The 25,431-nt window shown below is 40.9% G+C and overlaps 1 protein-coding gene across 14 annotated transcripts in view; it reads left to right on the top strand.

Moving 5' to 3' along the window:
* SYTL4 (synaptotagmin like 4) overlaps positions 1 to 25,120 on the top strand; it is a 73,916-nt gene extending 48,796 nt beyond the window's left edge. For 8 of the 14 annotated variants that reach the window (XM_070258035.1, XM_070258034.1, XM_070258040.1 and 5 more), the window contains 16 exons: positions 1,766 to 1,943; positions 2,196 to 2,411; positions 2,550 to 2,659; positions 2,880 to 2,982; positions 10,755 to 10,856; positions 11,328 to 11,403; positions 11,741 to 11,831; positions 11,947 to 12,050; positions 12,566 to 12,661; positions 13,717 to 13,895; positions 14,190 to 14,292; positions 14,810 to 14,971; positions 18,540 to 18,648; positions 20,504 to 20,603; positions 21,360 to 21,568; positions 23,501 to 25,120. In XM_070258035.1, coding sequence (XP_070114136.1) covers positions 1,834 to 1,943; positions 2,196 to 2,411; positions 2,550 to 2,659; positions 2,880 to 2,982; positions 10,755 to 10,856; positions 11,328 to 11,403; positions 11,741 to 11,831; positions 11,947 to 12,050; positions 12,566 to 12,661; positions 13,717 to 13,895; positions 14,190 to 14,292; positions 14,810 to 14,971; positions 18,540 to 18,648; positions 20,504 to 20,603; positions 21,360 to 21,568; positions 23,501 to 23,649 — 2,019 coding nt within the window. In that variant the 5' untranslated portion in view covers positions 1,766 to 1,833 and the 3' untranslated portion in view covers positions 23,650 to 25,120. The remainder of the gene's footprint in view (positions 1 to 1,765; positions 1,944 to 2,195; positions 2,412 to 2,549; positions 2,660 to 2,879; positions 2,983 to 10,754; positions 10,857 to 11,327; positions 11,404 to 11,740; positions 11,832 to 11,946; positions 12,051 to 12,565; positions 12,662 to 13,716; positions 13,896 to 14,189; positions 14,293 to 14,809; positions 14,972 to 18,539; positions 18,649 to 20,503; positions 20,604 to 21,359; positions 21,569 to 23,500) is intronic. The other 6 variants (XM_070258042.1, XM_014729028.3, XM_070258041.1 and 3 more) reach the window with 3 other exon arrangements.
* Positions 25,121 to 25,431: the final 311 nt, after the last annotated feature.

Genomic DNA, 25,431 nt, shown 5'->3' with positions numbered 1-25,431 from the left:
GGTGATATCTCATTGTAGTTCTGGTTAGCATTTCCCTAATAATGAGTGATGTTGAACATCTTGTCATGTGCCTATTGGCCATCTGTAAATCTTCTTTGGAAAAATGTCTATTCATATCCTCTGCCCATTTTTTGATTGGGTTGTTCCTTTTTTGTTGTTGAATTGTATGAGTTCTTTATATATTTTGGAAATTAACCCCTTGTTAGATATATGATTTGCAAATATTTTCTCCCAGTTGGTGGGTTGTCTTTTCATTTTATTGATGGTTTCCTTTGCCATGAAGAAGCTTTTTAGTTTGATGTAAACCAGAGGGGAAGGGAATGATGGGAGGGCAAAAGGGGTAAAGGGACACATAGGTATGGTGATGGATGGAAACTAGACTTTTGGTGGTGACCATGATGCAGTCTATACAGAAGCCGAAATATAATGATGTACACCTGAAATTTACACAATGTTATAAACCAGTGTGACCTCAATAAAATAAAAAAAGAACTTTTTCATTTTACTCTTGCAAATAATGTTGCAATAACATTCTTGTACATTTACCCTTGAATGCACATTTGTGTGTGATTATTTCTATTGGGTAGATTCTTAGAAGTGGTATTGCTTGGCTAAGGAGTATGCATATTTTACGATGTGTTATGTACTACCAAGCCACTTAAATTTGTTCTTTGAATCAATCTTCCACACTATAGCTAGAGTGATCTCTGTAATATGAATTTGATCGTGTGATTTCCCAACCTGAAAAACAAAGTAGGAACGAAGGTGTTTGATGGATTTCTATTGTCCATGTCATAAATTTTTAAATTCTTAATTTTTAAGAGTATTTGAGAGTTATAAAGTCTGGCCCCAACCTATCCTTCCTACCATTCTCCCCCACCAACAAACATACTCTGTTCTATAAGGCAAAATCCACCTCTTCTGTAAAACCTTTCATGTATACAACTCTCTCTCTTCTCTCTCTATGCAAGATAGAATTAGTTACTTCCTTCTCTAAGTTCCCACAACACTTAATTTATTATCCCTCTGACAGCACTTTGTACATTGTACTGTATTTAGATATATCTGTCTCCCCTACTACTCTGTGCACTTCTTAAGGACAGGAACTGTGTCTTACTCATCTCTGTATCTCCAGCACTTTGCACAAAGCCTGTCAGAGTGGGTGTTCAGCAAATGTGCGGGAAATGACTGAAGATATTCTTGAGGTAGTGTTAACAATAAGAACTTTAGGAGATAGAGTAGGTGATGGAAGTTTTGAAGTGTAGCAGAAAGCTGACTGACTCCTAGGAACATGGAAGCTAGTGAGGAAAGGAGAAATGGGCTTCAATTGGCAGGAGTCCCCATGTGATTTTCTCCTCCACTACAGAGACTAGCTGTCTGATTATTTGGGTTAATAGACTTGGGACTTGAGAACATTTAAAGTTCATTTAAACATTTAAAGTTGAAAATAGGATGATTGAGGATCCACTTGGTGGAGGGGGTGTTTGACTCAGCTGTTCTGTGCTCTTTCCAGACTAAGATGATTATGCTGAAAGACGCAACTCTTTCCCAGAGTCATGAATGAGTTTTTCTTCTTGAAAAATCAAAGCCCCTTCATTTTCAGGGCAGGATTCAGGTGGGAGTAGGAACGGTAGAAAGATCAGATACTTCTATGCTGTCTCTTTAGCCTGGCTCAAGGGGGAAGTAGCTTAACCAAAGGCTCGAGGGCTGTGGGCCTATTCTTGAGTCAATTACCTGTGTGAAATTAGTTCTTATCTTATTTCAGGCAACTCGTAGCTCTCCTGGTCTGATTGCTTTGAAGAAAGAAGAGTAGAAGAAAGAATAGAAGAAATCATGTCGGAGATACTTGACCTGTCTTTTTTGTCTGACTTGGAAAGGGATTTGATCCTCAGTGTTATTCAACGAGATGAGGAGCTCCGGAAAGCGGACGAGAAAAGGATTAGGTAAGAGTCTCAGAAAAACCATGGGTTCCCAGGCCTTTGACCAATGATGTCTGGACTTTTCCTTATACCCCTCATCTGACTTTCAGAGGAACTTGTATATGAGCTTTACAACCGCTCATTGGGTCGGGTTGGGCTCTGAGGTTGTTGCTTTCACAGAACCAAATAGTCTTACTGTCTCTACACCTCAACCCCTCTCCATCCGGCCTATACAGATTCTGAATCCACTTGTGCTTCTCTTTTTGGTCTTGGCAGGCGACTGAAGAATGAGTTACTGGAGATGAAAAGGAAGGGGGCCAAGAGGGGCAGCCAACATTATAGTGATAGGACATGTGCCCGGTGCCAGGAAAGCCTGGGCCGTTTGACTCCCAGGACCAACACTTGTCGGGGTTGTAATCACCTGGTGTGCCGGGATTGCCGCATCCAGGAAAGCAATGGTACCTGGAGGTGCAAGGTGTGCACCAAGGAAATGTGAGTGTTGTCTATGGCTGAGAAGAGAGGGGAAATGAGGCCTCTAGGTGTGATGAGAATTTCTCTCCTCGGCCTTTGTTGGTTGAATAACAAGGGCCATTTTTTATCCATATGTTATTTTCTTTTATTCCATCCCAGAGAGCTGAAGAAGGCAACTGGAGACTGGTTTTATGACCAGAAAGTGAATCGCTTTGCTTACCGCACAGGCAGTGAGATAATCAGGATGTCCCTGCGCCGCAAACCTGCAGGTACCAGACCTGTCTGGAAATGGTTCCTTGAGATGCTTGACCTCAGTGAGAGATCCTCTGGTGTGGAATCCTAGGGTATTCTTACTGGTGGTGTCTTCGCTCCATGGGCTCAGCCTGTTTGTGGGAAATATAAAGATTGTATTGCCGTCCCGTCTGCAAGTGCAGTGTGTTTCCCTTTCCCCACTCATCATCACCACTCTGCCGTGCTTTTGTTTTGAAGTGAATAAAAGAGAGACAGTGGGACAGGCCCTCCTTCATCAGCCACAGATAGGCGATATCTGGCCAGGAAGAAGGATCATTCAGGAGCAAAAGAAGGAGGCCAGGTAAGAACCAAGCAATCATTTAGAGAAATGCTACATGTCCCTTTAATTCTTTTTTTTTTTTTAGTTTCTTTTATTTATAAAATAGTAGATATTCATTATAGGAAAATTTGGAAAGTACATAAAAGAATAAAGAAGGAGGAAAAAAAATTTCTAATCCTGCTACCCACATCTAAACATTAACATTTTGGCATATTTACTTTGTTCTTTATAAGAACAACTTGAATACAAATAAAAATAACACATACTCATTATTAAAAATTTAACCAGTAGAGGAAATAATAAATAAAACAACAGATCACTCAAATTCCTACTACCCCACTATTCACATTATGTGAAAATTATTTCAGATATCTTTTGTGCATAAATATAGATAGAGAGATGGGTGCATGGATAGACTGAAAAACCTTTATAATAATGGATCATAATATACTAAAAAAATTCTGTTTAATTTTGCTTGAACTTAGGATAAAATACTGAAATAAAATTGAAGAATTGCTAATCTTCAGGCAAATGTTTCTTTACCGTAAAAAATATTAGTCATTAATATCCCTCTAAGTTTAAGAAAAAATATTATTAAAACCATTGAGCAGTTAGTCATTTTTTTCTAGTGTCTTTTTGGTTATAACCTTATTGAGATGTAACTCACATAACATACAGTTCGCCCATTTATAGTGTACAGTACGATGGTTTTTAGTATATTCACAGAATTGTGCAACCACCACCTAAATTGATTTTAGAACTTTCATCACTTTAAGAAGAAACCCGGTACCCTTTAGCTATCACTCCCCCCAACCTTCCTGCCCTTCCCCATCGCTAGGCAATCGCTGATTTACTTTCTGCCTCTATATATTTACCTATTCTGGACATTCTGTTTAAATGGAATTATGTAACGTGTGGTCCTTTGTGACTGTCTTCTCTTAATATACTGTTTTCAAGGTTCATCCATGTTGAAGCATGTATCAGCACTTCATTTCTTTTTATTGCCAAATAATATTCCATTATATGTGTATACCACATTTGTTAATCTGTTCATCTGTTGATGGACATTTGGATTGTTTCCACTTTTTGGCAGTTATAATTAATGTTGTTCTGAACATTCGTTATGAGTTTTTGTGTGGACATATGTTTTCATTTCTCTTAGGTAGATACCTAAGAGTGGAGTTGCTGGGTCGAATGGTCATTTAGTCATTTTTTAAATCTACCTGTTTCAATACTAAACATTATCGGTGGGCTCCCTGCCATGAAAGAGGCGATTAGCTTTCTTACACTTCCTCCCAACTGTTTCCCCTACTCCCACTTTTTATTACTCAAATTATTTTTTACTTTGTCAGGACTTAAAACATTTATATTCTGTTACGCAACCATAAATCATCTGCTTGTTTTATCTGTTTGTTCAGTTTTAGTTCGTATTTAAAAGGATTGTGTGCTTGCAGTCAGGCTTGGACTATGGCTTCTCTATATTTCTGAATTCTTTGATTTATTTCTTGGTTGTCTGAAGTTCCTTCAAGAAGGGCTCGCGGGTGCTGTATTTCTTTCTTTCTTTCCTGTTAAGAATGTCTCCTACTGCCTTTATACTTGAACAATCTGTTGGCTGGATACTATATTCTTGGGTCACACTTTCTTTCCCTCAGAATGTTGTAGACATTACTCCATTGTCTTCTGCCACTGAATGTAACTGTGGAGAAGTCTGAGGCCAGCTAGCCTCTTGTAGGTAATTTACTCTATGTGTGTGTGTGTCTGTGTGTATATGCTTGAAAAATTCCTTTTATTTTTCTTGAAGTTTAGTAACTTAACAAGGATGTATCTCAATGGTGATTATCCTGTATCATTTTCCCCTAATATGAGGTGTGTCCTTGGTGAGTTCTGTCTTCATTGCTGGAAAATTTTTCTGCATTGTATCCTCTGAACTCTTTTTCTGTTTCGTTAGTTAAGTTCTCCACCTCAGGGACATTGGCTTTCTTTATCCTCCATTTCTGTCCTTTTCTTTAACTATCACATGCAGAGAAAAAGAGAAAGATGAAAGCAATTAACCATGATTAGCCCAACCCTTTCCTCTTTGTTATTACTTTGATTTTCTTCCTTCCCTTCTTCGCTCCCTCCCTTCCTTTTTCCTGTATCTAGTTTACTTATTTGAATGAATCATCTTGTTTAGGTTTTAATTTGTTCTTTGCTCTCAGTCTTGCCTTTTCTCTAATTTTGTTGTTTTATCATCTTGTATTTGAGCTCTTGTGCTTTATCAAATATATATTCATATTAAGTTCCTCTGTAGTATAAAGCACTCGCAAGAAATCTACTTCTTTTCCTATGGTTATATTCTTCTCCAGAATGGGTTCTTCATCCATCTTACAAGTTGTTTCTATTTCTCTGCAGCCCATGGCATATTTATATATCTGCCTGACCGTTTCTTTTCATTTTGCTCCTGTTTAACATGGGAAGTTCTGTCTACGTCTTTTATTTGCTCTGATATAGTGTGTGTGAATTCTTCTTGACAGGCCTCTCACATCAACTTGAAACAATTTATTTCTTCCCCCCACACAACTATACTTTAGTTTAAGGATAGAATATTGCTTTCTTTTTTTTTCTACATTTTTTAAATTGAGATAACATTGAGTTCTATATACTTCTGTTTTGTAACCTGAGGGTAGGGGCAAAAGGCAACTTCGGGGTCCTGGGTTTTGGTCTCCTAAAGTTGTCTTAAAGGTCTGGGCTCACTCAGTCCAGCTCTGGCTGCATCCTCTAGCTCAAACCAGTGCCACAAGAGATGACATACCCCAGCAGTCTCGTCTGCCTTTGTTGGGGTCCCCCAGTGATACTTGGGGCCACAGATCTTGAGGACTTATGTTTTCCTTAACTTATCCCAGGACTGCCTACTCACGTGGTCTGCACATCTCCACACTGGAAGGAGTTTTTCTGAGCTGAATATTTCTTCTGTTTTCTTGGCTGTGACTTTTTGAACTTTATGACTTGAGGCTTTACTCCTTTCCTCATTTCGTTGCTGCTGGTGAATTTTTGGCTTTTTATTTGTTTTTCTCTTTCCTAACTTCCCCTCAAACAAAGAGAAATGATTTTATCATGTTTTATATGATTGTTGAAAAGCAATATAGAAATATAAAATGAGTTCCCAGTAACCTCACTGCTTCTGCCCCAGACAATTATAAATAGTCATTAATAGTTTTGGTGTATATATTACCAGACTGTCTAAATGTACAAATATGGCTTGGATTCTTAAATTTTAACTTCTTTTTTGAAGAAGATTGTTCTATATACATGTTAAGTAAAAAAAAGAAAGAAAGCTTTAAAAACTCAATAATACGGATAACCCAATAGAAACTGGGCGAAAGATTTGAACAGACATTTCCCCAAAGACAATATATAGATGTCAAATAAGCACATGAAAAGATGTTCAACATCATTAGTCATTAGGGAAATGCAAATTAAAATCACAATGAAATACTACTCTACCCACTAGAATGGCTAAAATTGAAAAGACTGACCGTGCCAATTATTGGTGAGGATGAAGAGCAACTGGGATTCTCGTACCCTGCTAGTGGGCATGTACAACGGTGCAGCCATGTTGAAAAACAGTTTAGTAGTGTCTTAACAAGTTAAATGTGCACCCACCTCGTGATTCAGCCATTCTATCCCTAGATATTTACTCAAGAGAAGTGAAAGCATATGCCCATACAAAGACTTGGACATGAATGTTCATACAGCTTTATTTGTAATAGTCGAAACCTGGAAACGACCAGATATCTATCAACAGGTGAAGGGATAAACTGTGGTTTGTTTACACAATGGACTACTAGTCAGCAATGGAAAGGAATGAACTACTGATGCATGCAACAGCATGATGAATCTCAAAATAATCATGCTGAGTGAAGGAAGCCAAAGAAAAAAGGGGATGTACTACTGTATGATTCTGTTTGTAGAAAATTCTGGAAAATGCAAACTAAATTTTAGTGACAGAAAGCAAATCAGCACATACTTGGGGACAGGGGCAGGGAGGGAGGGACAGATTACGAAGGGGTGCACGGAAACTTTTGAGAGTAATAGATGTTCACTAACTTAAATAACTCAAGGTGTAAAAGGAGAAAATTATAGAAAAACGTTAACATCTTTCCATGTCAGCACCAAGGGTCTACCTCATTCTCTTTGCTGCCTGTACCATGTTTTGTTGTATGTATGTCCTGCGAGTTTATCCACACGGCCTTGAGTGGGTGACTCATCTGTTCTAGGTGATGAGGCCCCCTTTTTCCTTTGTGGATAAGGATAAGAATGGCTTTTATTTCCTGAACGTGATTAACACATCTGACATCATCGGTCAGAATGTAATTTTTGAAACCTACTGCTTCTGGCTGTCTATGACCTCTCGTTTCATTGGACCCAGAAGACTCTTATTTGTCCTAAACATGGAAACAGATTAAGTGGTCATAAATGATCCTTTTCCATAAAATTATGGAGCCTTTGAGATAATTTAATTCAACCCCCTTATTTTTACAGAAAAGAAAGCAGGATAAGTGATTTACCTGAGATCATACAGATAGTTAGAGCCCAGGACTCCCATCTCTTAGTCTATTTTTTACTGCACAGATGTCAAATAATTGCTTTTTTGCCCTAGGGTTGTTTGTATCAGCCCTGGATCAGTACGTATTAATCTAGGAAAAAATACAAGCAGAACACCCTCTTCATGGACCATTGTTAAAGTACCTCTCTAGAGGAATGGTTCTAATTTGGCTTCTGTATTCTTTCGGGCAAAGAGGGGAAAAGATTGATTCTGAAGTAGAAATGAAATCAAGTTCCCTGCTATGTCTTGGACTATAAAGTTAATACATCTCTCAAGAAATGACCGCTGTTTCCCCTCTTCATGCCCTAGGATTTCCACCCCTGCTGTCTGTTTTCATCGAGCTATCTCAAACATCATGTGCTCACTTGGAAAGTTCATTCCTTCCTGCCTAAGACATTAGAGATTTTGGTTACTTTGTTCTTTGTTCATTTATTAGTTCATTCGTTTAACAAATATCTGTGAATGCCAACTATTTGCCAGGCTCTGTTTTAGGTAGTGGGATATGCTGGTGAACACCATAAGGTCCCTTGTTGGTGGAGCTTAGATCTGGGGGTAGGGGACACAGACAATAACTAATCAAGTAAATATATCATATCACATGTTGACAAGTGCAGTGGAGAAAATGAAGTAGACTAAAGGGATAGGGAGCATGGGAAAGCATGTGTACATATGTTGTTTTATTTAGGATAGCCAGGGAAAAGTCTTAATAATAAGGTGACATTTGAGCAAAGACATGAACCAAATGAGAGAACAAACCCAGAGAGTATCTGGGGGAAAAGCATTCTAGGCAGAGGCGGCATCAGGGATAAAGACACTAAGGTGAGTTTGTGTTTGGCATGTTTGAGTAACCTGGAACTGAGTGAGCCGGGGGGAGTGGCAGGAGATGAGGACAGAGGTGAGGTGAGAGCAGGTCATGTCGGACTTTACTGGCAATTTTAAGGACTCTGTCTTTTACTCTGAGTGAGAAAGACACCTCTGAGTGACATGATATTATTTTTTCTTTTTTTAAATTGAGGTAAAATTCATATAATATAAAATTAATCATTTAAAAAGTTTTAAAGTGTACAATTCAGTGGCTTTTAGTACTTTTAGAATGTTGTGCAATCATCACCACTATCTAATTTCAGAACATTTTCATCACTTCAAAAGGAAACCTTGCACCCATTAATCAGTCACTCCCCATTTCCCCCAGCCCGTAATCTACTTTCTGTCTCTATGGATTTGCCCGTTGTGGACATTTCACATAAGTAGAGTCATACAAAATGTGGTTTGTATGACTGTCATACAAAAAGCCGTTTGTGTCTGGCTTCTTTCACTTAGCATGTGTTCAGGGTTCATCCATGTTGTAACGTGTATCAGTACTTCACTCTTTTTTATTGTTAATAATAATTCATTGTATGGATACACCACATTTCATTTATCCATTCATCCATTGATGGAAATTTAGACTGTTTCCACCTGTTGGCTATTGTGAATAATGCTACCGTGAACATTTGTGTACAAGTGTTTGGTGGACACATGTTTTCAGTTCTCTTAGGTATATACCTAGGAGTGGAATTCTTGGGTCATATGGTAATTCTATATTGGACTTATATTTTAAAAGCTCATTTTGGCTGTTGTATGTATGTAGATCGTATGGGGACAAGGACGGAAGTAGAATGTTCAGTTAAGAGGCATTGCAACCATCCAGGAGTTAGATGATGGTGGTTTGGACCAGAATAATGGCAGTGGAGGGGGTGAGAACTGGTCAGTTCTAGATATACATTGAAGATAGAGCCAAGAGGATTTGCTAACTGATTGGATTTGTATTGTGAGAGAACGAGGGAGTCAAGGATGATTCTTAAGATTTTTGACCTGAAAATTAAAAGGAAGGAGTTGCCATTTGATAAAATTGAGGGAAGAGCAGGTTTGGGAGAAGATTAAGGCCTTGGTTGTGGACTTGCTGCGTTTGAGACATCTAAGCAGAGATGTCAAGTCGGCTGTTGGAAATACAAGTCTGGCGTTTGAGTGAGAGAGAAATTTAGGAGTTATTAGTTTACAGAGGCTATTTAAAGCCATCAGACTAGATGAGATCATGTAGGGGTAATTTTAGATAGTGAAGAGAAGCAGTCCAGGGAATAGGCCTGGACACAATCCAAAGATTAGAGGTCTAGGAGATGAGGAAGGTCAAGCAAACAAGACTGAGAAGGAGCAGCCAGTGAGGTCAGAGGACCAGGAGAATGTGGGGTCCTAGCAGCCAGGTGAAATTCCTTGAGATACTTGAGGAAGAATTATTTTTCTCCTTTTCTTGCTGCTTTCACAAATTCCTCCAGGTAAGGGGCCTAGGAATTGTGTCCTTCCCTCTAGAGATGAGGACTGTTGTTTTGAATGATCAGGGTCATCTTTCATTCAGCTGAGAAAGAATTCTGGTCATCTGACTACTGTCTTCAAAACATACTGCTTACTTATGTATATACTTTAAGCCCCACTGAGGGCATTTAGTCAAGAATTCAGTCAACAGATATTTGAGTGCCCACTCTATGCTGGTTTCTCTTCTAGGCATTGGGAACACAGCAGTGAACAAGATATGTGGTCACCGATCTCATGGAACTTAGTCTCATGGAGGAGAAAGACATTAAACAAATCATTTTTTAAAAATTATTGAACAAATTAAATAATTTGTTTAAAAGACATAAACAAATAATTACATGTGTGATGACTGCCACCAAGAAATCAGGATGCTTTAGGAGCACATGGGAAGGTTACTAATCTAGACTTGGGGTGGAAGCATGGTCAGAGAGGTTTGGAGGAATTGACATATAAGGAGAGACGTGAAGTAGTAGATTTAGCCAGGTGAAGAAAGATGGCCATTGTGGAAAGAACATCCCAGGCAGAGAAAAGAGGGAAGAGGCAGAGCTTTGGCATATTCATGGAACCAAAACAGCTTCATCATTCTGGAATGTAAAGTATAAGGAGAGGTGGAGGGTGAAAGATGAGTCTGGAGAGGTGAGTAGGGGTCAAACATTAGGGATTTTCTTGCCATGCTAAAGAGTTTTAACTGAATCCCAACAGCAGTGGGGAACCACTGAGAAGTTTTAAAAGTGTACTCAAATATTTAGCTTAGAAAAATCACTTAGGCTACCATTGTGAGTGGGCTAGGAGGAAGCCTGACTCCTCCTGGCAGGAGAGCCCACTCCCTTTACATATCAGCTCTTGGTTTTTATTCTAGTATGCCATTTGAAGTGACCAAGCTGAAAATTGGGAAGAGTGTGCTGGAGGCTGAGAGTGAGAGTCTGGATAGCTACACGGCTGACTCAGATAGCACGTCCAGGTGAGATCCCTGCCAGTCCCTGAACCTCCACCCAACCCGAGTTCTCATTTTGTTCTCTAGAGTCAGGATGCCTTCAGTATTCCTGACTTGTCCTTGGGAAGTCGAAAGAAGTATTTTCTTTGACCTTGCCATAAGTCTTCCAGTAAGCACCTCTGCAGTTGGCTCTGAGCACAGTTTTCTGGAGCATGCTAGCTTCCACAGCCTGCTCCACCTTGGAAGAGTCTTCCTGGACCAGCAGCAACTGATGCTGTTGTCCCTTAGGAGTGGGGGTGTGAGTGGTTGTATTTACGCAAAGTTGCTTATCTGATCGTCTACACTCCTTCAAGGTAAATCAGATGTGAAGTTTACCTTCTGGATTTGGTTACTACAGTGACACCAAGCCAGTGGCTCTTCTTCCATGGAGCTTGGGTCCCTAGAGAGAAGGGGGAGAAGAGGAGGTGATTGTGTTATAACTTCCGTGTCTACCTCTAGGAGAGACTCTCTGGATAAATCTGGCCTCTTTCCAGAGTGGAAGAAGATGTCTGCCCCCAAATCTCAAGTGGAAAAGGTAAGCTTTAGTTATTGGTTAGCACCTCTCTCTCTCTCTCTCTCTCTTTCTCTCTCTCTCTTTTTCCTTTAAATCAAGAATTCATCTAAACAAACTTTAGTTCAGATTCACTTGAGAGCATTGATCTAAGGTTTTGGTTGAAACATGTGAGCAAATAGATTTTGTACTACTTCCTAGGATTAAATTAAATTCCTAAGATTAAGTTGATCTTTCCTTTAAGTTTGTCATAGTTCACCGAAAATCTGAGCGTTTTTCTTCTTAAGGCTATCCTTCCTTACTCCGTCCTTCCACCTACCCAACTGTCCTTTTCCATTTCCTTGCCCCTATTCCTTCCTAGGAAATTCAGCCTGGAGGTCAAAATGTGGTATCTGTTGATGAGAGTGAAATGATATTCAAGAAGAACACCAGAAGAATCCTCAGGCCTTCAGGTAGCTGGTTTCCCTTCATGGCCTTTTGAAATTGATGTTCTGGGTACCCTTGATGTATTCTTGATATGGAGAAGAGTTGGTCTCTCTTGATATGGGGTTTTGGTCTTCCACTCAGAATACACTAAATCTGTGATTGATCTTCGCCCAGAAGATGTGGGGCATGAAAGCGGCTTCTTGGGAGACAGAAGCAAATCCGTGCCAGGCCTCAGTGTGGATATGGTAGGTACCCTTGTATTTCATTTGGTCACTGTATGAAATTTTACATATCTAGAGTTGACTGTCGTAGCTGGTACTCTCAATCAACCTATTTAATTCTTTAGGAAAAACCAACGTGAATCTTGATTCCCCCAAATTTCTAAAGTAAATGTTGCTCAGTTGCTTAAAGAAGAAGACTGTCTTCGCTGTCTCTTTTGTCTTCTAATACAGTGTTTGGTATATGGTTGGGGGCTCAAATAAACACTTATTTTGATTAAAATGTAGAGGGATGGCTGGGTTGGGGCAGTCAAATGGGAAAGAGATATTCTTATTTTATTCTTTTGAGATTTGAGAAAGATGGTTGTAATATAGTGTAGAAGCCTGAAATCAGGAGATGTAAAAATAAGGATATGTGCGTACATGTCCACATGACACCTCAGAGCTTAGCGACAATTAGGGCTCTCACTAAAGGAAGGATATTAGTCTTTGAACTTTTAAAAAATTTTTATTAACTGTGAATCTATATTTTACTGTTCCAGGAAGAGGAAGAAGAAGAAGAAGAAGACATTGACCACCTGGTGAAGTTGCATCGCCAGAAGCTAGCTAGAAGCAGCATGCGAAGTGGCTCTTCCTCGGTAAGTTCTGTTAGTTCTGTGGTTATAGGCATGTTGGGGTACAAGGAAGGAAGGAAGTGCCTCCCAAGAGCAGAGTCCGGACCTGGGGAAATCTTCCTCATCCCTCTTTCCAGGTAAGTGAGGTGTATTTGTTCCAATCCTCAGTTTGGACCATAGTTGCTTAGTGCACAGCTAGGTGACTTCCTCAGCCTCTGCCCTGGAGATTTTTATGTCAGGTAATTACGGCTGGAGACGTTCTTCATCACTGCCTTGTGAACAGTAGCCCATAGCTTCTCTCCTTAAAGAGGTGCTCAGGCCATGAAGTGAGCAACATCAGATTTCATCATCAGGGCCCACTCCAAATCTCACATTCCAGGGCACTGAGTGTCATGAGAAGGGCCCTGGCAGGGTTAATTGGCATCAGGGTTTGAGTAAGGAGCAACAATACCAATCAGAATCATGAAGTTAGAAGGACACTTAAGAATCAGGGCCTAGTTCTGTCGTAAGTATGAAGAGTGATGCATAGGGGAAACAGAATCAGGAACCAGGGCGAGTCGAGTTTGTTCCTGCTCACACACAGGAAGAGAACGGCGGCCTTGGAGAGCCAGTTACTACCTGAGAGGAAGATGTCTTTTCACCTCTGGTGATTTTCCCTTCAATTCTGATGCAGTCACTTTTCTTTATAGGTCTTGTTTTAATTAGTAAGTGACCCCTTCTATCCAACGTTTTAGCATATATAACACATACCAAAAATGGACATAGTTGCACTTTACTTGTACTCCTTGCCCACTTTCTGAGGCAGGTGAAAATTAACAATAAAATGTGTAAAATGAGAGGCAGAAGAGAAGCTAAGAGCCTAGGGGAGCCATGGGCTGATTTATTAACCCAGACAATTGTGAGTGCTACGAGCTCTGTCTTATACTCTGTGTCCAAGACTGTTGGCAGTACTGACTTGTTGCAGGGGCTTCTGAAACTTGTATTTTGTTCAGTGACTAGCTTTATCCTGAGGGAAGATGTGAGCGAAGCGGCAGGGGGAGTATGCCTTCACCAGATGTTTGTGGGTACATTCTCTTCAGAGTACAATCGGCAGCATGATGAGCATCTACAGCGAAGCTGGTGATTTCGGGAACATCTTTGTGACTGGCAAGATTGCCTTTTCCCTGAAGTATGAGAAGCAAACACAGACTCTGGTTGTCCATGTGAAGGAGTGCCACGAGTTGGCCTATGCTGATGAAGCCAAGAAGCGCTCTAACCCGTGAGTGCTTCTGGAATCTGACTGATGCTCTGAGAGAGCTCAGACCCTAACATCTCTCTGGGCCCTCTTGAACTGAGGTTATCTTTTCCTGGGCAGACAGGGAAGTGTGATTGAGATCGCTTAGGGGAGATGTGGGAAAGGGACCGGGATAGGGAAAATGCAAGAATGACATGTCTAAGAGGGCTTGATGTGACATTTTCGTTTCGTCATGGCATATGTATGTGGAGAGCAAGGAAGTGAAGAGTGGGCTTGAGAAAAGACGGCAAATTACTCCCTACTCTCCTTGGTTTCTAGATACGTGAAGACTTATCTTCTACCTGACAAGTCCCGCCAGGGAAAAAGAAAAACCAGCATCAAGCGGGATACTGTCAATCCACTCTATGATGAGATCTTCAGAGTAAGTATCTGGATCCTCAGGGTAGGAGAACTTGTTCTGTCTTGTGCGCTAAGCTGTAGCTGTTCCTCTGCTACATGGCTGGTTGTAGCATGTACATGTACCTCATGTCTGAGGATACACTATGGGCATCTGTTCACATCCCGATCTTCCCGAGAAGAGAAAAAGGTGATCTGGCTTCCTTGGATTGTTGTGAAGCTGGAGATTCACCTGGCCACAAATCTCATTTTAGAAGGTCATTTGGGATCAAGAGCCTCCATGGCATTTCTTTTTGAATGTTCCAGTGTTCTCTCACCCACTCAAGGAAAAATTGATTTTCCAAGTCTTCCCATGGAATATGGTAGGTTTTTGTGAAATGGGGTAAGTGGAGGCTTTGAGTGAGGAAACTCAAAGTGCTTAGGGACTAAAGTAATTTGATATTCAGGACTGTGGACTTTGGATATGGTCGCTCAGGTTTTGGAATAATCTATTCTGAGGAATTACCATGAACTAACCATCTTGGACTTCTGTTCTTTCACAGTATGAGATTCCAGAGTCTCTCCTGGCCCAGAGGACTTTGCAGTTCTCGGTTTGGCATCATGGTCGTTTTGGAAGAAACACTTTCCTTGGAGAGGCAGAGGTCCAGATGGATTCCTGGATGCTTGATAAGAAACTGGATCATTGCCTCCCTTTACATGGAAAGGTAGTTGGCTTTAACAACTCCTTACAGTTTGGATCTGAGGTAGAATTGTCTGCAGTGACCTCTGCTGATACGTGTTGGTAACGTCTTTGAATGTAGTCTTCTGTTGAGTTCTGGCGCACCCTGCTGGGGTTTCTGAGTCTGACCGTGATTTCAGATGCACTTGCATGTCGAGTGTGAGTAATCTCTTCTGTGTAGCCCAAAGGATGAAGCCATGGTTTTCCTTTGAAAAGTCTTTCATATGTGTGCCAAGCTTTGCTTCCTCACCTTCCAGAGTCTGGGCGTATCCTAACATCCTAACTTGCGCTTCTTATTTACGCTAACCTTTTGGGTGTATCCTAATCTGCGCTCTTTCCAAACTAATCTTTTCCCTAAAGAAGCAGGAGGTAAAGCAATTCATGGAGTTCCAGTTACTGTGCTCTTGGTCACACAAGCCAGGGAAAATTTTACTTTGGGGTGGCATCTAAGGTGAGAGGGTAGCAGTGTGCATAATAGTGCCTGTTGTCTGAGTGCAGACCTGGATTTGAATCCTGGTTCTGTTATTTGCCAGCTAGGTAAGTCACCTAACTTATATGAGCCTTAGTTTCTTCATCTATAAAATGGAGATAATAATAATATTCCCCTCTTGCAGGATTGTATACAAAGTACCCATCAGTGCCTGGCACATAATGCACATTCAATAGGTTACTGTCATTCTGGTTAAGATGAAATTGCTAGGACTTCTTGATTATCAGAATTGTTCAATGGCAAGGTTCTTCTGTAAAATTTTTTTACACTAGCATTTTAAATGCTAAAAATGGTACATGGTGCATAGAATCTCTTTAGAAAGATAGATAAGAAACTAGTAGTAGTGGCTGCCTCTAGGAAGAGAGACTGTGGTGGGGGCAACTTAGTTTTCTCTATATGCCCTTTTATAATGGTTGAGCTTTTTACCATGTCTACATATATTGCTTATTAAGAAAATTAAGAATAAAAGGATTTATATGCACATGGTTCAAAATTAAAACAACATAGAAGTGTATAAAAAGAAGAGTAGGTTCCATTCCCTAGAAATAACCACTGTTATCAACTGCTTGGATATATTTATAGAAATTTTGTACTAAGCAGCATGGATACACATGTATGGATTTATATTTTTCCCTTTTACACAAATGGGCTCATATGAATCTCATTGTGTATATATCCCTTCATTTTTTTCATTTAACAATTTATCATTTATCATGGACATCTTTCTAAGCCATCACTTACAGATCTATCCCATTCTAATCGCTGTGTAGTATAATTGCTTGTATTATTATTTATTTACCATTCCCTCACTGATGGGCGTTTAAATTGCTTTTTTTTTTTTGCTGCTGAAACTCTGCTGTGACATGTCTTGGCCTTCTTTTGTGAATGTAACTATAGGAGAAATTTCTGGTGGTGGAATTGCTGAGTCAAAGGAAATATACATCCAATATTTTGATAGCCACTGCCCTCTAAAAAACATAGTAACAACATTAAATCTATCCCTTTAAATACTAATAAAAAGAGGAAAGCAATTATCATCAAACTATAGTATCTTATAAGAAATTTAGAATTGCTTAAGCATTTGGCATGCAAGTCATTCTCTCAGGGGTCTACAGTTGATGTAATTATATTGGAAATGTCACTGTAAACCATCATAAACAACTACTAATAAAAATGTTTTACGTCAAAAGAAAGAACTGCATTAGCATGAAGGTATTTGCTCTTTGCAATTATTTTGAGCCGGAATGAAAATAGGCTACTGAAACCAATATGCCAATTTCCTGCTAAGGCTAAACTCCAATTTTTAAGAGTCCACTGAAGTTCGCAATCTAGAAATTAATAAATTGTGTAGACATTTTAGAAACAACAAAAAAGGCCACTCTGGTATCACATATATTTTTTAACTTAAAACATTCTACCTTTATTATCTCTGATTTTTCTCTCTTTTTTTTTTGCCCTAGTAATCCATTTGCTCCCATTCAGTTTTCTCTTCCTGGCATCCACTTCCCTATTCTTTTGTATCTCTTCCATACGCTGAACTTTGTGCATTCTGGGCATGTGGTACATTTTTCCAAACCAATGGGGATTCTGCCTTCTTGGCATCAGTATGCCTAGTGGTGAGGACCTAGGCTAGAGGAGCCCCCATGGAACACAGGCAGGTGAAAGGGCACCTCTGGTCTGCACCAGCTCATGCTCTGGATACCAGAGCACAAGGAACAGAGCCACCACCAAGAGAGCCACTAGAGTGAAGCAGTTCTGCTCTATCCACAGCCAATGAGCTAGGCCACTTGCTGCTCATCCAAGACATTCATTCATTCACTCTTGCATTCATTCAGTAAATATTTGTGGAGTACCTACTATGTGCCAGGTACTTTGCTAAGTGTCAGGCATACTAGGATGAACCAAAATAGGCTTGATTCCTGTCATCCTGGCATTTAGATTCTAGTGGTAGAGTAGCTCATCAAAAGTAACAGAAATAAATGTAAAATTAAAAATTCTGGCATATTCAAATCCTTGGAACAGAGTTCCAGCTAACCCTCAAATCTGTGCAAAGTCTCTTCAAAAAACATTTTTTATCTTTGAAAATCATGTAAGTGATACATGCCATTCTCACTAAAAAGGCACTATAGATATATACAGAGTAAAAAGTGAAAGCCCTCTTTCCTTCCCCCATTTCACTCCCTTCCTAAGAAGGAACAAGTGTTAAGTTTGTCTGTGTCCTTCTTGGGTTTTCTATGCAGTATAGTGTAGTGGTTAAAAGCATGGACTTTGGAACCCGTCTGTCTGAATTTAAATCCTGCCTCTGCCAATTACTAACTGTGTGACCTTGAGCAAGTTACTTAACCTCTCTATTCCATAATCTGTAAAATGGGACTAATTCTACCTATCTCATAGGGAACTATTTTAAGGATTAAATAAAATGATATACTTAAAGTACTTATAACAGTGACTGGCATTATATAGTGATAATGATAATAATCATTATTTACGTACATATATATTCACATGTACAAATATCAATATGTTTTAATGTAAGTGGGCTACTTTTCTGATCTTGCTTTGTTGACTTAACAATACATCTTGGGTATCTTTCTATGTCAACATGTGCAGATTTACCGCATTCTTTTTTGATTGCATGCCATATGCCATATGAGGGCATTAAAATCACTCATCTAACCTTTTCTATATTGATTGACATTTAGATTGTTTCTACTTTTTGGCTATTACTAACAGTGCTGGCAGCAAGATTCTTCATCATGGTGTCGGTACCCTGTGAGTTTGTGTGGCAACCTTGCTGAAGACCTTTGAGGGTATTTGGAATCTAGTAGCTGTATCCCCAAGGTAGCAAAATAGTGGGCATTGCAGAAGACTCTTGTTCGTTCTTCTTCAGCTCCTTCTGAAGAAACACCTTAGAAACCTGTGGCTGCCATGGCCCAGGGACCCTGGAGTGTATTCATAAGGAGAAGGATCCTCTTATGCTGTGAAGCTATTCTCGGGGGTAATTTTAGGTCCCAACACCTCCTGAGAAGCCCAGCTTGACCTGTTGGGTTTCCCTTTGTTTCAGATCAGTGCTGAGTCACCGCCTGGCTTGCCATCACACAAAGGCGAGTTGGTGGTTTCATTGAAATACATCCCAGCCTCCAAACTCCCTGTTGGAGGTGACCGGAAAAAGAGTGAGTTTTCTTTGGGGCCCTGGATTTAGCTTAGTTTTCTGCACAGGATCCATGTGAGGCGGTGCTGGCTAGCGGCTAGCACTGTTGGAGAGACCAGATTGAGATGTGCCCTGGATCATCTTCCAGGGAAGATTCCTTTACTAAGTAAGCCTGTTCTGACTTTTTCAACCAGAAGGGAATGCCTTAGGGTTGGCATTCTTTTTTTTATTTTAGGTCATTAAACTGACTTGGTCTTGGTCCAGCTATGGGAAGCTACTAAGAGGGCAGAACAGAATAGAAACTTTGGAGCTGAGAAAAGGTGGTTGGAAAGGGAGGTGAAGTATGAGGGATAGGAAGCTGAAGGCTGAGGAAGGGAAAATCCACACACTAGGCACTGTGCTGGTGACTATGGATATGTAGATGAATAAGACACGATATTTGCCCTCATTTGAAGAGCTTAGTTTAGCAAGAAAGGCAGTCATATGCTAAAAGAACACAGATAGGGGAGTGATGAAATCTGTCTGCTTCCATTTGGGAGAGCTTTAAAGAGGAAGCAATGATGAAACTGGACTTAAGACTTTACTAGGCAGAAAGGAAGAGGATGGGGCAAGAAGAGCATTTCCAGAAGAGGAGATAGCATGAAAAAAGGTGTTAAAAAGGCATGGTAAATGTGGGGTTGTGGGTGAGTGTGAGGGACTGAACTCCTTATTTCAGTGGGGCTGGAGTTATGGTATGTAGGTGTGAGAGTGGGGCTGGAATTGGAGATGAGGCTGGAGCCGGATGGAAAGGGCCTTGAACTTAATGGTAAGGAGTTGAACTTGATCCATTGGCAATGGGAAGCCAAAGTTCTTAAAAATATCCGTTCAGCAAGGTCTCATCTTAGGATTTGGGGAATCCTGTAGGATTTGGGATCCCCAAGGAGGGTGTGCAGAATGACTAGAGAAGGGAGGCAAGGATAGGACCATAGGGAACAGCAACATTTTGAAGCATGAAGAGAGGAAGAAAAGTCGGTGAGGTAGAGGGTTCAGGAGAGAGCAATGCCAATAGAGAGCTTGAAGAAGAAGGGAGCAGCAGTTGTCAAGAATATTGAAATACTGCTGGGAAGTCAGGCCAGATGAGAACTCTCAGTTCGTGACTCATCGTGACATGGCTCATCGGCATTAGGTTACATTTTCAGTGGATTAGTGGAAGCAGAAGCCATATTTCACTAGAAACTAGGCTGAGTGAATGAGGCAAAGAAGAAGAGGTGGTGAGTGTGCACTTTTTTTTTTTCCAGGATAATTGATGGTGAAAGAAAGGAGAGACATGGAGAATAGCTTGAAAAGGAAATAAGGTTAAAGGGAGATTTTCTTTTAAAAGGATCTCTTAAAAAAAAAGAGATGAGATTAGCATATATTTAGACTGAGGGGATGGGACCAGTAGAGAAAGAGATATCAAAAATGGGAGGTGGGGGGTGAATTGATGACTCCTGATGAGTCCCTGAAGGGATCAAGAACATAAGTGGAGGAGTTCCCTTTTTAAAAAAATCGTTCAACAAGTATCAGGCAACTTTATTTCTCTAAGCCTCAATTTTCTCATCTATAAAATGAGAACAGTAATAGTCTATATCTGAGGGTGGTTTTGAGAAATGCTTAATGTAGAATCTGGCACATAGCCAGTTTTCAATAAGCATTTATTGTGATTGTTGTTACTAATTGAGCACCTATTGCTTACTGTCAGGCACTGTGCTAGGTGCTGAGAATACAAGTCAGGTGTAGTCCATTTATCATGGAGCTTGCTGCCTTCAGGAGCAAGGAATGGAAATGCTACGTAGATAAAGCTCAAGAGAAATCTGGAGGTATAGGGGCTCACTTGCTATGGCTGACATCCCTTACAGGTAAAGGTGGGGAAGGGGGAGAGCTCCAGGTGTGGATCAAAGAAGCCAAGAACCTGACAGCTGCCAAATCAGGAGGGACTTCAGACAGCTTTGTCAAGGGGTGAGTCCCTGGACCAGCACCAAACTAACCAGTTTCAGGACAAGAGAGCTAAGAGAGGAACCCAATTTAACCTTTCTCTGTGGATATTATCCTTTGTGTCCTACCGCCTCCAGAAACCAACTTTGTTCCTGAAATTAGGTAATGGCAAAACCTCCGCTACCCACTGTGTCCTGGTCTGAGCTCAGTTTGGACTGGGCTGTAGTGTTGATTTCCAAAGAGAAGGCTGGTAGACAGATAGGGCTGACTTTTCCTTTGTTACAGACTTATGCTCTTAATTAATCCTGAATAAAAATCTATGTCCTTGACTCTCAAGATTTGGGAACTCAGGACTCGATTCCCCACAATATTTAAGCAATGCTGGTTTTCTACCAATTATAGACCACTCTACTGATTTAAGTTCTCTAGCAAGTCATGTTTGCCTATGCCTATAGTTATTACGATTGCTTTTATTTAAAGAAGACCTTGCCCAATAGGAATGGAAGGAAATATTTAAAACCCATTTTTGGTGGAATATAGACACAGCACACTAATAACATTATACTCATTTTCTCTCCAGGTTAAAGAATGGAATCAGGTGAATGATCTAGTGGAGGTAGTAGGAACTCTGCTTCAGCAGATTCAAAGGAGGGAGTGTGTGTACTAGGATCTGAGTGTTGACTCACTTTTCTGGGCTAGACCTGGTGGTAGGGGAAAGGGGAATTTAGATAGATATTGCCAGCTTGAGTAGGTTGTTGATTACTCCCCGCCCTCTGCCAGATACCTCCTTCCTATGAGGAACAAGGCCAGTAAGCGTAAAACTCCTGTGATGAAGAAGACCCTGAATCCCCACTACAACCATACATTTGTCTACAATGGTGTAAGCCTGGAAGATCTACAACACATGTGCCTGGAACTGACTGTGTGGGACCGGGAGCCCCTGGCCAGCAATGACTTCCTGGGAGGGGTCAGGCTGGGTGTTGGCACTGGTGAGAGCCTCTCTCCCCATCCTCACTGTCTTAAAGGCCTCTTGTATATTTCACTCCCGATATACCCCTCCCCCTCCCTGCAAAGCTTCCCTGTGACAAGAGTTGTCGGCTTTCCTCTCAGTTAATGTTCAACCAGTATTTACTGAGTGCCTACTCTGTGCCAGGCCTAGGGGAAGGCTGAGCTCATGCACTGTTATGCGTATAGATAAATGTGACCTGGATTGCCAGGAATGCTATCATCTTGCCACCAAAAAAATCTACAAACCTACCTATATCTGTACCTATAATTTCCATCTTTCATACTGCTATAATGAAAGAAGAGTCCTTTCTAGCCAAGCCAAGCTCTCCTCAAGTGTTCTGGATCACACCCTCACCTTCTCAGTGACCTTGCTATTGGAATCTCCTCTCTCTCCTGTCTGATCAATTTCATTCTTTCTACTTCCCTTCTGGAGTTGAAAACAGATATGCCCTGGTATTTCCAATCTTAAGAAACAGAAATGAACTTTCCCTTGACCCCACTTCCCCCCTCTAATTTCTTAAAATGAATTGTCTCCACTTCCTCAGCTCTCCTTTAATCCTCAATCCACTGTGATCTGGCTTCTCTCCCACCACTCCACTGAGCAAGTAAGTGCTCATGCCAAAGCTTTGTTTTCACATTACTAGAATTTTCAATGCTATTTAACATAGCTGATCACTTCCTTTTTCTTGAAATACTTAGCTTCTATTGACAGTACACTTTTCTTTGTGGGTTCCTCATTTTCTGCCCAAACTCTAAATATTGGTGCTTCTCAAGGCTTACTCTTGAATCTTCTTTTCTCTCTCTACAGTCTCTGCATTCCTGTGGCCTCCTGTGGCCTTAAATACCACTTGTATGTTAAAAACTCATAGAAAGCATTTAACACAAGCATCTAGAATGATGTTTTTATAAATGTAAGCCAGTTCATATTAGTCCCCTGCTTAAAACCCTTCAGTGGCTTTCTGTTGTACTTAGAAAACAATCCAAAGTTCTTACCGTGCCTACAGGCCCCTGTATAATCTGGACCCTCTGTTCCTTTATGATCCTTCCTATATCACCTGCTTGCGCACTATGCTCCAACCACAATGATTTCTTTCTGCTCTCCAAATATACCACGCTTATTCCCACTTCATAACCTTTGCAATTAGTGTTTCCTCTGTCTGGAAAGGCTGGCTCCTTCCCCTCTTTCAGATCTTTACTCAAATATCTCCTTCTTGGGGAGGCCCTCAGACTACTCCATCTAAAGGAGGCCCTGATCTAGGCGCTACAAATCACCCTGTTTATTTATTTTGTGATGTTCACTTCACTGTTTGAAATACTCTTGTTGATTTACTTGTGTATTTTCTGTCTTCTCTGTTCAAATGTAAGCTGCCTGTGGGCAGGACTTTTTCTGCTTTGTTCACCACTGTATCTCCAGAGCCTAGAAGAGTACCTGCTACACAGTAGGCACTCAATAAATGTTTGTTGAGTGACTGAATGTACAAGAGAAGAGGAATGAAGCCACATACAAATATGAACTTCAGGCCTGGAGTCTATAGCTAGAGAAACAGGTGCTCCGCTGTTGCTGCTTCCTTTTTAAAAAAATTTTAAGTCAAGTTGGCAATAACAGAGGGCAGCAGCTCTGCCATGAGGTGTCAGACCCTAGAGCTCTGTAACAGCCTCAGAATTAGAGGTCTCGAGCTACTGTGTGCCATTTGGAGTCCCATTTCATCAACCTGAAATCTCTTGATAGTCTCAGGAGCACAGAAATAGCTGTGCAGGATCAACAGGGAGCCATTCTCAGACTGCTGTCCCCATCAGCCCATCTTCATAGCACACTGTCTATCGGGGGTGGCTCCCTTTGCTCTGTAACCCATCTTTCCTGGTGGGCTGAGGAGTGGAGTCCCTGTTCAGCCTCCTCTGGTGTTTCTCCTCAGGGATCAGTAATGGGGAAGTGGTGGACTGGATGGACTCGACTGGGGAAGAAGTGAGCCTGTGGCAGAAGATGCGACAGTACCCAGGGTCTTGGGCAGAAGGGACTCTGCAGCTCCGTTCCTCGATGGCCAAGCAGAAGCTGGGCTTATGAGTCCCTGTCTTTCTCTGCAGGTTCAGCCCTGTCAAGGGCAAGTCAGAAGAAGTGAAGAAACCAAGAGCAAAGATTTATAATTTAATGTGTGTGTGTTATGTGTGTGTGTACAAACGTGTATTTCTGCAAATCTCATTAGGCTAGAGTGATGCAGACTTGTTCCTCCTTTTAAAGCAGGCTCAAGAATGAGGGTCTCTTCAAAATATTTTTATTTGTGCATAATTTAGTATGTTTTCAGAGTCCATTCTTTCTTATATCTTTGTGAAGTTTAATTAACTTTAAAAATCTTTTAAAACAACTTTTTATCTCCTGTCTTGCTATCCTTGTACCTACTTCCCCAGGAAGCCCTGGGTACCTTTGGCATTTGTACCAATCTCTGTTTCAAGGTGTGCCTGTCTGGGGCCAAGGCCCTGGGAAGCAGGGTTGGGTTACTAAAGACAGGAGAAGATGGGAGAGAGGTGAGTAGGTCCTTTAGCCTTCTCTAATTTAGGCTTTTAACTCCATTTCTACCGTGATAAATTTCTGGAATTTAGCTTTCAGCTCTTCTTGTTTTTAAGCAGTTTCCACCTTGCTTGGGCCTAATGGTTTTCTTTGAAAGGATAAGAAAATTCCTAAGTTCCTTCCAGTTCTAGACACCTTCACTAGACCTTTGGGGTCCCTTATCATGGAGCTGCTTTAGAAAAGAACTTTAATTAGATAATGGCCCTTTTGACTGAGTCAGGGACATGCCCAGCAATGGCTTCTTGGTGGTCCCAGAGGACCAGAGTGACTGAAGGTGAAGTGTGTCCTGGCCCGTGCTGAGTTCTTTGCATTTTGAACTGATACAGCAGTTGTTGGAGAGCTCCTCATTTCCCTTATGCAAGACGAGGCATCTTCACTCTTATGTACCACATCTTTCTTAGTATTTGTGTCCGTGGTGTGTTACCTCACAGAATATGGGCTACATACCATTATGTCAGCCAGAATAGCCAAGTACTGTCTAAACTGGTCCAGTGTTTCTCCAGGCTGGGCACTGTTAGTGCTCCAGGAAAATGTGTTTAGAGAATTTCTCAGTTATTCTGACTTCCTTCTTGAGGTGGTTTCAGTTCCTACTCTATTGTGTCCTAAACCTGACCTAGATGTAAGATGGGTGTAGTGTGTTAGGACCTTTCTAAGAAGGGTCTGGTGATCTAAGGTTCATTTTCTGAAACTCACTATTCCAGACTGACCTTTTAATTCTTACAAGTGTGTCTACACAAAGTCGTTTGTGAAAGTAGTCGACACCAGAGAAGAAATCCCTTTCAGTTGAGTCGGCCTAGGGTGGTTTCTATTGAATGTGTAAACTGCACGGAGGAGTGTTTTTAAAAGGTTTTTTTGGTGTGGGTTGATATTGAAATGGAAGGCATAACCTGGGATCCTGGGCTGTAACTTGCTCCTTTTTTCCCACCGCCTGAAGTATACGTGTGTTTCAATAAAGCTTTCTCACTTGTCAGGTGTTTGCATTTGTTAGTTCTATAGACAGTTTTGTCTTTGATGTTCCGACTTACTGTTGTTGCTTTTTACGTGGCTTGAAGGATAACAACCAAAGTGACAAATGCCTTTCCCTAACCATCCTGTGCTGAGTCAAAGAAAATTTCCCTTCCTCCGCATTGTTGCCTGGCATGCCGCTGAGCTCTGATCCCTTGTCCTTTGTGTTTGGTATCTAGGGAGAGAAGTGAAAACCCATCTTAAAAGTGGTACCACTTTCCTCTCTCTTGCAAGTACCAAGGGAGCATCTCTCTTAGCTTTGTAGACCTTGCCCCA

Source organism: Equus caballus, chromosome X (genome assembly GCF_041296265.1).
Source record: "Equus caballus isolate H_3958 breed thoroughbred chromosome X, TB-T2T, whole genome shotgun sequence".
NCBI classification, from domain to species: Eukaryota; Metazoa; Chordata; class Mammalia; order Perissodactyla; family Equidae; genus Equus; species Equus caballus.
The sequence above is the reverse complement of the archived record's forward strand: the minus strand, read 5'-3'. Positions and strand labels throughout refer to the sequence as shown.